Genomic DNA, 17,196 nt, shown 5'->3' with positions numbered 1-17,196 from the left:
CAATTCTGTACATCACTACTTGGAATTGGTGGAGAAGGGGAAACATGGGGCAATTCTGTACATCACTACTTGGTATTGGTGGTGAAAGGGGAAACATGGGGCAATTCTGTACATCACTACTTGGTATTGTGGAGAAGGGGGAAACATGGGGCAATTCTGTACATCACTACTTGGAATTGGTGGAGAAGGGGAAACATGGGGCAATTCTGTACATCACTACTTGGTGTTGTTGGTGAAGGGGGAAACATGGGGTAATTCTGTACATCACTACTTGGAATTGGTGGTGAAAGGGGAAACATGGGGCAATTCTGTACATCACTACTTGGTATTGGTGGTGAAAGGGGAAACATGGGGCAATTCTGTACATCACTACTTGGTATTGGTGGTGAAAGGGGAAACATGGGGCAATTCTGTACATCACTACTTGGTGTTGTTGGTGAAGGGGGAAACATGGGGTAATTCTGTACATCACTACTTGGAATTGGTGGAGAAGGGGAAACATGGGGCAATTCTGTACATCACTACTTGGTGTTGTTGGTGAAGGGGGAAACATGGGGTAATTCTGTACATCACTACTTGGAATTGGTGGTGAAAGGGGAAACATGGGGCAATTCTGTACATCACTACTTGGTTTGGGTGGTGAAGGGGGAAACATGAGGCAATTCTGTACATCACTACTTGGTATTGGTGGAGAAGGGGGAAACATGGGGCAATTCTGTACATCACTACTTGGTATTGGTGGAGAAGGGGGAAACATGGGGCAATTCTGTACATCACTACTTGGTTTGGGTGGTGAAGGGGGAAACATGAGGCAATTCTGTACATCACTACTTGGTATTGGTGGTGAAAGGGGAAACATGGGGCAATTCTGTACATCACTACTTGGTATTGGTGGAGAAGGGGGAAACATGGGGCAATTCTGTACATCACTACTTGGTATTGGTGGAGAAGGGGGAAACATGGGGCAATTCTGTACATCACTACTTGTTATTGGTGGAGAAGGGGAAACATGGGGCAATTCTGTACATCACTACTTGGTATTGGTGGAGAAGGGGGAAACATGGGGCAATTCTGTACATCACTACTTGGTATTGGTGGAGAAGGGGGAAACATGGGGCAATTCTGTACATCACTACTTGGTATTGGTGGAGAAGGGGGAAACATGGGGCAATTCTGTACATCACTACTTGGTATTGGTGGAGAAGGGGGAAACATGGGGCAATTCTGTACATCACTACTTGGTATTGGTGGAGAAGGGGGAAACATGGGGCAATTCTGTACATCACTACTTGGTATTGGTGGAGAAGGGGGAAACATGGGGCAATTCTGTACATCACTACTTGGTATTGGTGGTGAAAGGGGAAACATGGGGCAATTCTGTACATCACTACTTGGTATTGGTGGTGAAGGGGGAAACATGGGGCAATTCTGTACATCACTACTTGGTATTGTGGAGAAGGGGGAAACATGGGGCAATTCTGTACATCACTACTTGGAATTGGTGGAGAAGGGGAAACATGGGGCAATTCTGTACATCACTACTTGGTGTTGTTGGTGAAGGGGGAAACATGGGGTAATTCTGTACATCACTACTTGGAATTGGTGGAGAAGGGGAAACATGGGGCAATTCTGTACATCACTACTTGTAATTGGTGGAGAAGGGGGAAACATGGGGCAATTCTGTACATCACTACTTGGTATGTACAGAATTGTCCCGTTTCCCCCCTCTCCACCAGTACACTATAGTGATGTACAGAATTTCAATCCTCCCTGTGCTCCAATTAATTGTACACAAGCATTTAGATACACCATAAATCCCCCCTTCCGGATGGCGCCCTAGACAGCTGCCCACTCTGCATACTCCTTTCAACATGAAATGACTAATAACAGAATTTCTGCAGTCATACAAAATAGGTTGGTCCCTTTAATACAAATGAATGGAACAGTAATGAAATTACTTACTCAGTGTCATCACCAGGAGGAGTAAAAAAAACCCTGTGCCACCTGCAGCCAGGAGAGAGAAGGGTAATATCAAGAGGTCAATGGAGTTATGAAGAAGGTCCACTGTCAGTGCTTCTCAAATCATTAACTCTGACCAAAATTACACAAAAAAATAATTAAATGATCATGAAAAGCAAACCCAAGATCTAAGCAGTGCGCAGAGGGTGCAGAGACTTTGGAAGAGACACACAGCAGAGAGAGACATCCAGAGAGTGACCTCTCCTCCTTTCTGGATCAAACCCTGGAGTTCTGCTGCACAGTGGAAACTTGGTGCCAGTCTCCTGCCCTGAGAGAAGAGATCGGTGCAATCCTAATCTTCTGTTCACAGAAAGCCAGGCAGTTTTGGAGAAGTGCACGTTTAGCACCAGTCTTCTGCACAGTGAGAAGAAATCCGTGCCAGCTGTAAAAGTCTGCAGCACAAAGGGTGCAGACAGAGCATTTCAAGAAACCTTTGCAGAAACCATCTACAGAACAGGCACAGGAAGGAAAGAAGAGCAAATACAAGCAGTAGACACAGGAGGAGAAAGTACTGCGCAAGCAACAGGCAATACAACTTTTATCTGGAGAGCTACAGAGGAAGGAGGCAAGACACAGAGAGGGACACTGGAGGACTATCTCCTGGTGTTCTCCCAGTAGGAGCTCTCTGAAAAGTGGAATTCTCAGACTTTATGATAGATTATTTGCTAACATGGAGGATATAAGTAAACAGAGTCCTGAGATGGCTCAGGGTCTAGGGAAGGAGGACATCAGATATTTGGTCAGAGGGTCCAGAAGCCAGATGGACTTTTTGCAGGAAGTCACCGAAGACATGTCATTGGATAGTCTTCTATATGAGAAACCAGAAGACTCCTATGAGAAGAGAGGAGGACCATCTCCTGATAACAATGAGCTGGATAATGTTCTGGACTGCATCCTGGACTCTTCTACGTCAAGCCACCACCACCACCTTTGGTCTGACTGTAGTATTCCTGAGATACATGGCATAGGAGATGTTAAGAATGTTGCTGAATCCAAAGGTGGCATGGTAGATATCAAAGTTTGGACCGAAGCCACATCATCTGGAAAGAAGATAACTCAAGAGAAAACCAGCCTGGAGGACGTTACTGGGAACCAGAAATCTGTGAAAAGTGGTGTTCTGGGGGTTGATCCCAATAAACCTCCAACCCTGGCACCTGAAGTACATCTCATAACTATGCCAAACTTGGATATGAATGTATTATATCTATCTACTCAGGAAACAGAGTTGGTGAAACCAGAAGGTCATCATGAGCAAAGGTTTTCACCCCCAATCCCATCACAGGAGTTGTCTTCATACACATCACAGAGCTCCAATTCACACCCTGAGGATGCCCAGGTCAAGCAAGAAGGACCTGAGGGCTTATTATTTCATCCCACAGAAGAAAGTCCTCTTCTCCAGGATTATAAATTATGCTCCTCTGGTCTTGCCACCCCTGAACCTGACCGGTCTTTGGACTTTATCCTTTGCAAAACTGAGTCTGCATCCGAGTATCAAGCCTATAGACCCAACAGGGGTAAACCAGCTGAAAACAAAATCCATGTTGTACCTTCTTCTAACCCAACTCAAGGTATCTACCAGCCGTTAAGTCTTAATGGGCAACAACAGCATGGCTACCAGGCAGGAAGGGTGAGAGAGACTTTCCTACCCCACATTGATCTACCGTACGTCCAGTACATCAGGTAACTAATAACTTGTGATAGTAGATCATTTTTAATATCGTTCATTACGTTCCCAAATATTGACCTCGATTATTAGAAATAACATCTTGCATTATCATAATATTATATTTATGTCCTTTCAGGTCATATAATACATTTGGGGAAAATAAATCACTATATCATTAATAATTGATTTTTGGGATTTTTATTTTACTATAGTTGGGCCAAATTTGTTTTTGTTTTTTTATAGTTTTTTATCTTTTTGGGAATCAGAAATTTTGGAACGATGAAATCTTCTTTACAGGGGCAGACAGGCTCTATTTTTTTCGTGATCCAATGGCATTTTATGTAAATTAAAGGCTTATCCCATCCATTTTGTGTTGACCAGTGCTTGGTTAAAATAATAAAATCAAATGTCACTCATCCTCTCCCAGAACAGCGCTCTGTTTACTGGCTATACCGGTGACATCATGACTACGGCACACATCACCGCTGCAGCCAATCACTCTGCTCAGTGGCTCATGTAATCTACGTCGGCAGAGCCACTGATCTCAGTGATTGACTGCAGCGGTGATTTGCGCTGATGTCAATGGTGTAGTCAGTACGCAGAGACTGGAGCAGTGGTATAGAGTCAGGGCTGGACTGAGGAAGGATGAGTAACATCTGATTTTATTAATTTAAGCCACTGCTTGCCATCAAAGAGCAGAACGCTATAACCCAAAAAACCCTTTAACATTTATTATCTACCAATCGGATAAGTATATAAATGTGTGTACCCTTCCCTCAAATTTGGTTAAGGACTCCAGTTTTCCAATAAAAATTTTATAAATTATCAAGACATGCTAGAAAAACCCCTAACAGGCTGCAGCAATCATCACAACCACTAAATTACAGCACACAGACACGTATAGCATAAACTGAGAATCTCAAAGTCATGTCTTTTATGACCATAGAATATCCCTTTAATGAACACCTATACTATAGATTTTAATAGCTGCCTCAACTGATCATATTTTGTTGCTATCAGCTAAAAGGGGTCTTAAATTTTCATAAATCCCTTTCCCTAGGAGCAGTTTGTTAGAAAGAACAGAAAACATACTGCGCTTTACTCACCCTCCCCAGGTCCAGTGCTGAGTCTCTGCCACTGTGCCTGACGAGGGTGAGGCAAAATGGAAAATTAAAATTTTTAAGGTTTTTATGTATGGTATTCGTGGTATGGCATTGTAGGTGCTCGTCCCCCACTAATACATAAAAATGATAGGGTTCCCATCTGTCATTCATGAAAAATCTAGAGGAGAGACAGGATGGAAATGAACCAGGGGGGCTTCAATATACTTGTAAAGGGAAGTCCAAGTACATTAACGCCCCCTGTGCACTTCCAGTTTCATTTGCATATCGCTTCTAAGCCAGGAACATGACAGGTTCCCTTTAAATATTTGTAAGAAAAATCTAAATATCGATGTTTTATGGTGATCAAAAATGAAAAAATTAATCCTTGGGGGTCATATGTTACACATCTCCTTTAATCACTTAAGATAGAGCATTACCTGGACATTAAAGGGAATCTGTCAGTAGGATCTACCCTTCTAAGTTGTCTATATGGGCATGTAGGTCAGAGGAAGCTGGAGAAAATGAGACCCTGATATCTGCGATCTGATGTCTTATTCCAGAGAAAAGCAAGGTTTTTTTTAAATATGTAAATGAGCTGTTAAGATCTATGGGCCGGATATAGATCTCCCACGAGAATCTGCCTCCAGAGTTTATTAGAGATTATAAAAAAAAGGGAGCATTACCAGTGTGAGACATGTAGATCAGGAGAACAGACTGTCAGTCATTACATGTCTCACATTAATAACACTTCCTTTCCTTTGAAATAATCTCTGGAGGCAGATTCTCAGAGATATCTATATCCGGCCCATAGATCTTAACAGCTCATTTACATATTAAGGAAAACGTTAATTTCTTTGGAATAAAACATTGGATCGCAGATGTCAGGGTATCATTTTATTCAGCTTCCTTTGACCTACATGTCCATATAGGCGGCTTAGGAGGATTGATTCTACTGACAGATTCCTTTAAGGACGAAGCAGATTTTTTTTGTTTGTTTCATTGAAAAGCCATGGCATTTCAACTCCTTTCTTCTGTTCATTAACTTTTTTTTCTTCCCCTTCTAAAAGGGAACCTGTCAGCAGGATTGTGCACAGGAACCTACAGACAGTGTCAGGTCGGCGCCGTTATACTGATTACAATGATACCTGGTGATGAAATCCGCCTTGTGGTTGTTGTTTAATTTTTATTTTCAGTTTTTAGTTAATGATAATATTAATTATGTAAACTAGGGGACAGGTCAGTGAGGGATCAGTGACCGGTAAGCTGTCTGCATTATGAATACCTAATCAGAACACCAGATAAAGTCCCCCAACAAGCCTCCCGGAAGAAAGAGCAGATCATTACGTAACTCAAAACTGAAGATGAAGATTAAGCAACAACCACAAGACAGATTTTATCACCAGGTATTACTGTAATCAGTATAACGGCGCCAACCTGACACTGTCTGTAGGTTACTGTGCACAATCCTGCTGACAGGTTCCCTTTAAGAGTCAAAATGTGCAGGATTAGTTGTAGTTTTGAATGGCATCTTCACTTTAACTGTATAATTTTCAGGAAAACAAAAAAAAAAAGAATTTTAAAAGGGGAGAAACTGGGTTAGAAACGCACAATTCCACCATTATTTTTTCAGTTTAATTTTTACAGCATTAACTGTACAATAAAAATGAACTGACAGCGTGAATCTCCAGGTCAGTGCCACTTTCGTTATTGCAAACTGATATTTTTGTTTCTTTTTATCTTTTAGTGTTTGTACAATTATTATTTGCTTTAAGTCTTCACTTTTAAAAATATTGGTTTATGTTGCTATTTTCTAGATCCAACTTTTTATATTTTTGTTGTTGATAGAGCTGTGTGAGGACATGTACTAGCTTGTATAATCAGCATTTTGGGGGAACATACGACTTATTGATTGTGGGCAAAAAAAATTGGAAATTCTAGAATTTTTTTTATTTTTACAGTGCATATTGTATAACTTAATATTTTATTTTTATCTACTTTTATGTTATTTTATATTTCCATGTGTGTCACTGTGCATTTACAATTGTGCAGTATAACAATAGATAAGAGGACGTCTCTTTTGTTAATGTTTGATCATGGCAATTATTATTATACTTAGTGCACACAGCGTCCACTGTTATATAAATAACTGGCCCTTTATTACATTCCCTTGTTTTGTTACTATGTAATGTTATTATTACATTTATTACTAATCAGAACTATTTTATGTGCATGCAGCAGAGTTTTTCCTATTGATTTCCTATACGTATACGTTCTTTTCATCTGGGGCCATAGGTGCTCGTCTATATACTCTTCACTCTTGATATAAGATGTGACTTATCATCTTTGTAGTCTTCCATGTTCCTACATTGTTTATTTCTACCATTTTACCTGCTGCCAGTATTGCACAACCTACTTAGCTGTGTTTTTGGGCCCATACAGCTAGAATTTCACCTTTTCTCCATTTTTTAATACATCCATAAGTTTATACTTTCCGGTACATTATTTTCAGTGTAGTTTCTGTTTTTGGACTGATCTTTCCTATTAATATAAAGGGATACCCTATAATGTGTAATTTAGTGGAATATTGGGCGGCTGCAGACGAGCGTATGAAAAATCCATCCGGAAAACTTGGACAATTTATTGCTAATTTTCATCCTCCATGTGCCATCTGTGTTTCCGTTTTTTACATCCATGTGCCATCCATGCTTCAGTTTCTTACATCCGTGTGTCATCTGTGTGCCATCCATGTTTCCATTTCTTACATACATGTGTCATCCATGTGCCATCTGTGTTTCTGTTTCTTACATCCGTGCGTCATCCATGTGTTATCCATGTTCCCGTTTCTTACATCCATGTGCCATCTGTGTTTCCGTTTCTTACATCTGTGAGCCATACGTGTTTCCATTTCTTACATCCAAGTGTCATCCATGTTTCCCTTTCTTACACCCGTGTGTCATCCATGTGCCATCCATGCTTCAGTTTCTTACATCCGTGTGTCATCCATATGCCCTCCTTGCTTCCGTTTCTTACATCCGTGTGTAAATTGTATGCCATTGTTGTTTCCATTTCTTACATCTGTGTGTCATCCATGTGCCATCCGTGTTTCTGTGTCTTACATCCGTGTGTCATCCATGTGCCATCCGTGTTTCCGTTTCTTACATCCGTGTGTCATCCATGTGCCATCCGTGCTTCAGTTTCTTACATCCGTGTGTCATCCATATGCCCTCCTTGTTTCCGTTTCTTACATCCGTGTGTAAATTGTATGCCATTGTTGTTTCCATTTCTTACATCTGTGTGTCATCCATGTGCCATCCGTGTTTCCGTTTCTTACATCCGTGTGTCATCCATGTGCCATCCGTGCTTCAGTTTCTTACATCCGTGTGTCATCCATATGCCCTCCTTGTTTCCGTTTCTTACATCTGTGTGTCATCCATGTGCCATCCGTGCTTCAGTTTCTTACATCCGTGTGTCATCCATATGCCCTCCTTGTTTCCGTTTCTTACATCCGTGTGTAAATTGTATGCCATTGTTGTTTCCATTTCTTACATCTGTGTGTCATCCATGTGCCATCCGTGTTTCTGTGTCTTACATCCGTGTGTCATCCATGTGCCATCCGTGTTTCCGTTTCTTACATCCGTGTGTCATCCATGTGCCATCCGTGCTTCAGTTTCTTACATCCGTGTGTCATCCATATGCCCTCCTTGTTTCCGTTTCTTACATCTGTGTGTCATCCATGTGCCATCCGTGCTTCAGTTTCTTACATCCGTGTGTCATCCATATGCCCTCCTTGTTTCCGTTTCTTACATCCGTGTGTCATCCGTGTGCCATCCCTGTTTCCACTTCTTACATCCGTGCGTCATCCATGTGCCATCCGTTCTTCCATTTCTTACATCCGTGTGTCATCCATATGCCCTCCGTATTTCCATTTCTTACATCGGTGTGTCATCCGTGTGTCATCCATGTTTCCATTTCTTACATCCGTGTGTCATCCATGTTTCCATTTCTTACATCCGTGTGTCATCCATGTGCCATCCATGTTTCCGTTTCTTACATCCATGTGTCATCCATGTGCCATCCGTGTTTCCGTTTCTTACATCCATGTGTCATCCGTGTGCCCTCTGTGCTTCAGTTTCTAACATCTGTGTGTCATCCATGTGCCATCCATGCTTCAGTTTCTTACATCCCTGTGTCATCCGTGTGCCATCCGTGTTTCCGTTTCTTACATCCGTGTGCCATCCATGCTTCAGTTTCTTACATCCGTGTGTCATCCATGTGCCATCCGTGTTTCCGTTTCTTACATCCGTGTGTCATCAATGTGCCATCTGTGTTTCCATTTCTTACATCCGTGTGTCATCCGTGTGCCATCCGTGTTTTGTTTCTTACATCCATGTGTCATCCATGTGCTATCCATTTCTGTTTCTTACATCCATGTGTCATCCATATGCCATCCGTGTTTCCATTTCTTACATCATGTATCATTCATGTGCCATCCGTGTTTCCGTTTTTTACAGCCGTGTGTCATCCATGTGCCATCCATGTTTCAGTTTCTTATGTCCGTGTGTTGTCCGTGTGCCATCCATTTTCATACAAGTGCATTAAAACATGTACATAATCACATACAGCTCCCTAGGTTTACAATAGAAATATAGCCATAAAAATCGGATGCCCCTCTGATGGAGGTAGGATCTGTGTAGGATGCAATTTTTCTCTTGAACCCATAGACTTGAATGGCTGAGTCTCTTCTGAAAGTAGAAATCTTTTTCTCATGGACGGTTGGACCAAAAAAAAAAAAAATCGTTCACCTGACCTGCCCTATAGAATAACATGGCTCAGTGTGCTTTTGGCCACCTGGTGGTTTAATACAGTAAAGTTAACAGGTCATTCCTGTATGGGATATTTATGGCATAATCACACCAATGGTGCCATCACTGTCACCGTGCGACAGGACCCCATTATTGAGCTAGATATGGGGCCCGTTGGTGGCACCTGCATCTGATGGACATTTATATAGATATGCTATAAATATCCCAATGTACAATGAGTGTGCACCTTGTGCTGTGGATATGACGCCAGTATGGAGCTCGGTCTGTGCTCTTTTATTGGTGCGCCACGTCCTAACCATTATGTTACACCTTTGATTAATACATGCATATTAGTGATGACGAGTGAACGAGCTGGGATAAGGTGTTATTCGCCATGATCGTGTGCTAACTGAATGTCTTCAGCATGCTCGAATACTATGTCCAAGTCGCCACGGCTGTTCGACAGAAGCAACACTTGGAGGGATTTCCTGTTTTGTTAGACAATCCCTCCATGTGTTGCGGCTTTCAAATAGCCACGAGACATGCAGCTATGGTGACTCGAACATAGTATTCAAGCATGCCGAAGACACTCAGCACCGGAGCATGGCGGATAACACTTATCCCATTCCTAGCACATTCACTCATCACTAATGGTGACTAATGTATTATGCACTTTAATCGATAATTCCATTTTAATTCCATGTACAGTACAGACCAAAAGTTCTAAGTTCTTTTCAGTAGGACTGTCAGCTGTGTATCCACCAGACTTCTGCACAACACAACTGATGGTCCCGACCCCATTTATAAGGCAAGAAATCCCACTTATTAAACCTGACAGGGCACACCTGTGAAGTGAAAACCATTCCCGATGACTGCCTCTTGAAGCTCATCAAGAGAATGCCAAGAGTGTGCAAAGCAGTCATCAAAGCTACTTTGAAGAACCTAGAATATAAGACATATTTTCAGTTGTTTCACACTTTTTTGTTAAGTATATATTTCCACATGTGTTAATTCATAGTTTTGATGCCTTCAGTGTGAATGTGCAATTTTCATAGTCATGAAAATACAGAAAAATCTTTAAATGAGAAGGTGTGTCCAAACTTTTGGTCTGAACTGTATATTTTTACACTTGGGGCCCTATTCATTAAAATGTTTTTTGTTGCCAAGTGTTTCACTAAAGTGTTTTCTGGTGTAAAAACTGTCAGACTTGGTACACCATGGGATGGAATCGGTGTTGTCAAGCCCACCCAACAAATTCTTTAAAAGTTACACCACTAATGCTTCTTAGCCAAAACATGACCATTATCTACGTGGGTCATTAAACCCCCATTTTGGAGTTGTTTTTTTTTGCACTGAACCCTGCTGGGACTGCGGCTTACGTTTTAAAAAAAATTTGAGATGGATAAGATAGATATTGTGAATAGATTCCGAGATTCCCAGTGTTTGCCGTGTGGTTTATCTGTTGCTGAGGTCCTTGCGTGCTTTACCTATTATTCTGGAGGAAATTAAGATGGGGTCACTCTGCCACTTGATCTAATGTGACTCTTAGTATTGTTCTTGACTTCTCGCCTGTGATAACATTCACTGTGCAGAACACAAGGATCCAGGATAATGGCGCAGGGTGAAATTCTCCGATTGTACAATGATCTTCCTCGCTCACTTTTTAGTGCTTACATATATTCATAGTATCAATTACCCATACTACTTATAATACTAAAAGCAATATGATTTTATCAGATAACTCTATTATATGCAGGGCACACAACTTAGAATACTGGTGACACCATGAATAAGCCACGTTTCGGCAATCACCAAATTATCCCATGTAAATAGGTTTGTTACAGCTTTTATTGTATGATAAAAATTATGTGACCACATGATATTGCAATTTTTACAGTTATAGAAGAAATTCAGAACTTTGTAAAAAAAATTGTTTTTTTTTCTGTGTTAATTAAACCTTAGACTCAAAATACCCCCATTTTACCCAGTACAATCTCTCAAGCAGCTTCATCAGGTCATCACCAGGAATGGCTTCCAACAGTCTTGAAGAAGTTCAAAGAGGTGCTGAGCACTTGTTGGCTGCTTTTCCTTCAATCAGTGAACACTCTCAATTGGGTTAAGGTCAGATTGTTATGGAGGCCATGTCCTCTGGAGCAGCATCTAGCCCTAGCCTTCTTAGTCACATAGCCATTACAAAACCTGGAAATGTTTTTGGTCATTATCCTGTTGCTACACAAATGATGGTCCCCTAAGAACAAACCAGATGGGATGGCATGTGTTTCCAGATTCCTCAGATAGAATAAGTCACCTACAATTTCACCAGCAATGACCCCCATACACACATCATCGTCACACCTCCCCCCTCCATGCCTCCCAGTGGGCACAACACATACAAAAACTATCCGCTTACCTTTTCTGCATCTTGCAAACATATGATAGTTCCTACCAAAAATCACAAATTTTGACTCATCAAACTACTGATCTTTGTTATGATAGTATATCAACTCACTCGGGAAAATAGGTAACACACTAAAACTGCAATTGTCACTTCCAGTTCCTGTACAGACTAGAAATCCTGACCACACAGTCCCTAGTGGTTCCTGTGTGAGCTGAGATAGCCCTAACCACAAACTTGACAATGGCAACTCGGACCCATGCTGTCTGAAAGGCCGTCGAGCGCTTCACATTCCTCCTAAAGAACCGGAGGACAGAACAAAATGAAAATTACCTACAGAAGGGAAAGTGTGCTGAAAAAAGTTAACCGTAGAACCGTGGACCCGTAGAAGCGCTGTGTGAAGCACGAAACGGCCGTTGTCTCCTCCTGCACAGTCCTTTCACTGCCTTGCTCCCCTGTGCCATGAAGATTTACATGTACGTTGAATAAAGGAACCTTTGACTCCAAGACCGGTGAGTGCTATCGCGTGTTACTTTATGACTTACAAGTGAAAAAAGTTAAGATACCAGAATAAGTAAAACATACCACAAAATGCAAAATAAAGGATTAAGTACGTACTGTTAGAAAGTATGTCGCCTATTTATAAAAAAGAATCAGAAGCTAGATGCAGGGTAAAGAACATAAACAGCCAACAGATAAACCCTAGCTGGTCTTTCACTAACTGGCTTAAACTACAGCAGTATGGCTGGACAACCAAATGAGACTATCACCAGGAGGAAATACCAGCAGGGGGAAAGTGTATAAAGTTGTGCCTGAAAGGTGATAGAGCAGACAAATGAGAAAATGAAAACATCTGTTTTCCTAAAAAGAATGAAGCAAGAATAACAGAAACTAAACACCCGTAGAAAAGGTGTATCTGCTGTGGCTCGGTGGACAGAGAAGCCGACCACAAAGCACAGGCTCAAAGGTTCGAACACAGAACCATGACAATCTAATGTTCAGTCCTTGTGTTGTTTGGCCCAAACAAGTCTTTTCTTGTTTTCAGTCCTCAGAAGTGGATTTTTTCATCAATTTGACCATAAAGGCCTACTTATTGCAGTCTCCTCTGGACAATTATGTTGAGATGTGTCCGCTACCTGATATCTGTGCATAATTTATGAGGTGCTGTCAATTTAGATTTTCTGAGTATGGTACTTCTGATGAACTTATCCTCTACAGCATAGTAAATTTTCTTCTTCCTGTTCTGTCGCGATAATCATGAGAGCCAGTGTTACTATGATGATTGATGATTGACTGAATTTAAGGATAATTTCAAGGTTCAAGCAATTTTCCAGATTGACTGACCATCAATCTTAAAATTGTGTTTGACTTTCGTTTATCTTTAGTGAGTTGAGTGGTCCTTGCCATATTCTGGCTTAGAACAGGGCTGGAATAGGGCTCAGCGCTGTATGGAGCTGTGTACCAACACTGCCTCTGCAAAACACACCTGGTGGTCACAAACAGTTTCTGAAGGCCACAAATGAAATCCTCAAATTTATTCTTGATAACTGTTCATTAGAAGCCATTCCAGGTGACTACCTTATGAAGCTGCTTCAAAAACAATGTCAAGTGTGTGTAATCGTCAGAGTAAAAGGGAGGTACTTAAAGGAATCTAAGGTTTTACACATATTCTAGTTTGTCTAACGAGTGTTTCTTTGCTTCATGTTTCCGTATGTGTTCCTTCATAGTTTTTCTGCCTTCAATCTTAATCTACAATGTTCACATTCCAATAGGGACAAGGAAACCATTGCATGAACACGTGTCACAACTTTTGACCAGTGCCGCATGACATTTCAACCCCTTTTTATTTCATTTTTGGAGGGAGGCGCAGTGCCAAAAAAATTGTTTTGATTATTCTTTACACCATTTACCATATGGGTTAATTAATTTGATATTTTCTAAAATTGGACTTTTACTTACAATGCTAAATATTTTTATTTTGGGATTGGGAAAAGACAACTTATTTTATTTTTTTACAGTTTTTAAAACTTTTTTATAATTACTTTTCACTTATTTTTTAGTTTTCCTAGGAGTCTCGAACCTCCGATCAATATTGCAGTATTTAGCAAAAATCACTATCTCCTTTGAGACCCAACCGGAGTTCTATGGAGAAGCCTAATGTGTAGAAAATTTTAATAGAAACCATATTTTTTTTATAAATCATTGTGATTAGACATCAAAGCAAAATGTCTTAATATCTTTTTAAAAACGTATCAGCCTCCAGAGGACAAAGGCTTCTGAAGTTAGATTATACATCGCTAAGTACAGTACCCCCAGGGCTTAGTAGAACTATCTTTCTATGCATGGTATCGGGGATCCATACTGAATTCCATAGTCACAAATATTATGCCTATTTTTATGTCCAAAGGTCCGAAGATCCCGATCAAACGTCACAATATGGCTTTGACTCATTACCACAGAAGATATGTTTGATTTGTGGAGATGAGGCATCTGGATGTCATTATGGGGTCCTCACCTGTGGAAGTTGTAAGGTGTTCTTTAAAAGGGCCATAGAAGGTAAGAATTCTCTTCCGTCATTTTTAGATTTTATATGGGTTTTCTTGGCTTAAAGTATTGACATCTTATCCTTTTTTCCGGCTCTGGTGGCACATTTTTATTATCTCATTTTTGTGGGACACTTCTAGCATGGCCAGTAATCCTCATAGGAATCAATAATTAGCTGCCTCGACTTTGTGTTTACCATATAGAAATGGGTTTTATCAACTAGACAACTTCTTCAATGAAGAGTTAGTGTGAGTACCCTGTGCCATTTGCTAAAATTCATGTCCTTGGCCATTTTTTTTAAAAGCGTAATTTAGTTATGACACAGATCGCTAAATATGTTACTTGTAATCTGCGCCTTGAGTTCTTCGAAAAGCGAACTCTCTGTGATTTTCAAGGATGATTGTAATGGTAAGCACATTCCTCTGGAAGAAGATATAGTAGAAAAAAAGTTTTAGTAAAAGAAAAGTTCACTGGTCAGTTTGGTCATGGTCTCGCACATGGTTGGTCGAGGCTGCGTTCACATGTGTGCAGAAATATAATTTCCATGGTTCATAAATTTAAGATGTTTCTTTGCAACAATCTGTGATTCAAGCTGTTGGGTTTTCTTTCCTTCGTTGTCTTCTGTGCACGAAGGTAAATAACTGCTTCTGTAGGTGAAGTTGCAGCAGTTTCGTCTCACAAAATATTACTAGATCTTCTATAAGCCCAGGCTTTAACACAATAGTGGGCTCCTCAGGTCCAGCAACCATTATTCTCGAGATCACTGGCCAACTGAAGACACCAATGAACTGCATTAGACTGGAAGAACGTGAGCAGTGGTGGGGCCTATTCATGAGGTTTACAACATTGGCAAACAAGGGAGGATAAATCCAGAAAAGGAGAAACCTCCATCATCGCTCTCACCTACAATACATCGGTAGTAAGAGGGGTGATCTACTATTGGGTTTTATTGACTGCAAATGGTAGGAGAAAATGTCAATCTATCCTTGTTTCCATTATCTATACCTGATACATTGATTATTGTGTCTTTGTCATCTTTTTAAAGGGAATCTGTCACCCCATTTGTGACCTACAAGCTGCGGCCACCACCATCAGGTGCTTATCTACAGCATTCTGTAAGGCTGTAGATAAGCCCCCGATGTAACCTGAAAGATAAGAAAAACAAGTTAGATTATACTCACCCAGGAGCGGTCCTGGTCTGATGGGCGTCGAGGTCCAGGTCCAGTGCCTCCCATCTTCATACGATCATATCCTCTTCTTTGCTTCCTGTCGCAGCTCCTGCACAGGCGAACTTTATCTGCCCTATTAAGGGCAGACCAAAAATCTGCAGTGCGCAGGCGCCAGGGAAAGGTCAGAGAGGCCCGGCACGTGCGCACTGCAGCACTTTGCTCTGCCCTCAACAGGAGCCGCGACAGGAAGAAAAGCAGAGGACGGCATCACATGAAGATGGGAGACGCCGGACCCAGACCGTGATGCCCATCGGACCAGACCGCCCCTGGGTGAGTATGATCTAACTTGTTTTTCTTATCTTTCAGGTTACATCGGGGGCTTATATACAGCATTAAAGAATGCTGTAGATAAGCCCCTGATGACGGTGGTCGCAGCTTATAGCCGAAAAATGGGGTGACTGATTCCCTTTAACCTCTGTGAATATCTTTTTATGTTTTCTGTCCCCCCTCCTGCGCTGCTTCTCTTCATATATATTTTTTGTATAATGAAGTTATTGTTTTAACAGAGGAATCTGATGCTAGACATAAGCTTTTGCTTCTAAAAACTGTCTAAACTGTCTACTTATGACGTTATGACAGGTACTCTTTAAATTGAGGAAAAAAAGTCAGAAATTTGGTTTGAGTTGCATTGTCCAAGACCCATAACTTTTTTATTTTTCTGTCAATTAAACTGTGTTTTTTGTATGGAGGGCTGATGTTTTTATTGACATCAATTTGTTGTACATACAACAATTTGATTGCCTTTTATTCTATTTTTATGGAAGTGTGGCAACAACAAAAAAAAATTCTGGCATTTTGATTTTTCTACAACATTTACCATAATGGTACATTAATTATACAGTGGGGAAAATAAGTATTTGATACACTGCTGATTTTGCAAGTTGTTCCAGACTGAAGAATTATGTAGAAATCATACAATGGGATTTTCTGGTTTTTATTTTTAGATTCTGTCTCTCATAGTTGAAGTGTAACTATGATAAAAATTACAGACCTCTCTATTCTTTGAAGATGGGAAAACGTGCAAACTCGTCAGTGTATCAAATTCTTATTTTCCCCACTATATATTTTGATTTACTTTTCCAGACCTGGTGATATTATTATTTTTTTATTGTTAACAGGACAAAAGGCGGTGATTCAATTGTATATCATTTTTTAAAAACTTTTATATATATATATTTTAGTCCCCTTAGTGGACTCTGCAATCATATTGGAGTATTTAGAAAGTGATGTTCTCCTATTATTATTATTATTATTATTATTCATTTTTATAGCGCCATTTATTCCATGGCGCTTTACATGTGAAATACGGGGCAAATATAGACAAACACATTAAACATGAGCAAAAACAAGGCACACGGGTACATAAGGAGGGAGGACCCTGCCCGCGAGGGCTCACAGTCTGCAGGGGATGGGTGATGATACACTAGGAGAGGGTAGA

General features: G+C 40.7%; 1 protein-coding gene across 1 annotated transcript in view; it reads left to right on the top strand.

Annotated features, from left to right (window-relative positions):
* Nucleotides 1-2,016: 2,016 nt before the first annotated feature.
* PGR (progesterone receptor) overlaps nt 2,017-17,196 on the top strand; it is a 138,676-nt gene continuing 123,496 nt past the window's right edge. The window contains exons 1-2 of the mRNA XM_077298475.1: nt 2,017-3,699; nt 14,393-14,541. Of these exons, the coding sequence (XP_077154590.1) occupies nt 2,690-3,699; nt 14,393-14,541 (1,159 nt within the window). The 5' untranslated portion in view covers nt 2,017-2,689. The remainder of the gene's footprint in view (nt 3,700-14,392; nt 14,542-17,196) is intronic.

This window comes from Ranitomeya variabilis, chromosome 3 (genome assembly GCF_051348905.1).
Source record: "Ranitomeya variabilis isolate aRanVar5 chromosome 3, aRanVar5.hap1, whole genome shotgun sequence".
Classification (NCBI taxonomy): domain Eukaryota; kingdom Metazoa; phylum Chordata; class Amphibia; order Anura; family Dendrobatidae; genus Ranitomeya; species Ranitomeya variabilis.
The sequence above is the reverse complement of the archived record's forward strand: the minus strand, read 5'-3'. Positions and strand labels throughout refer to the sequence as shown.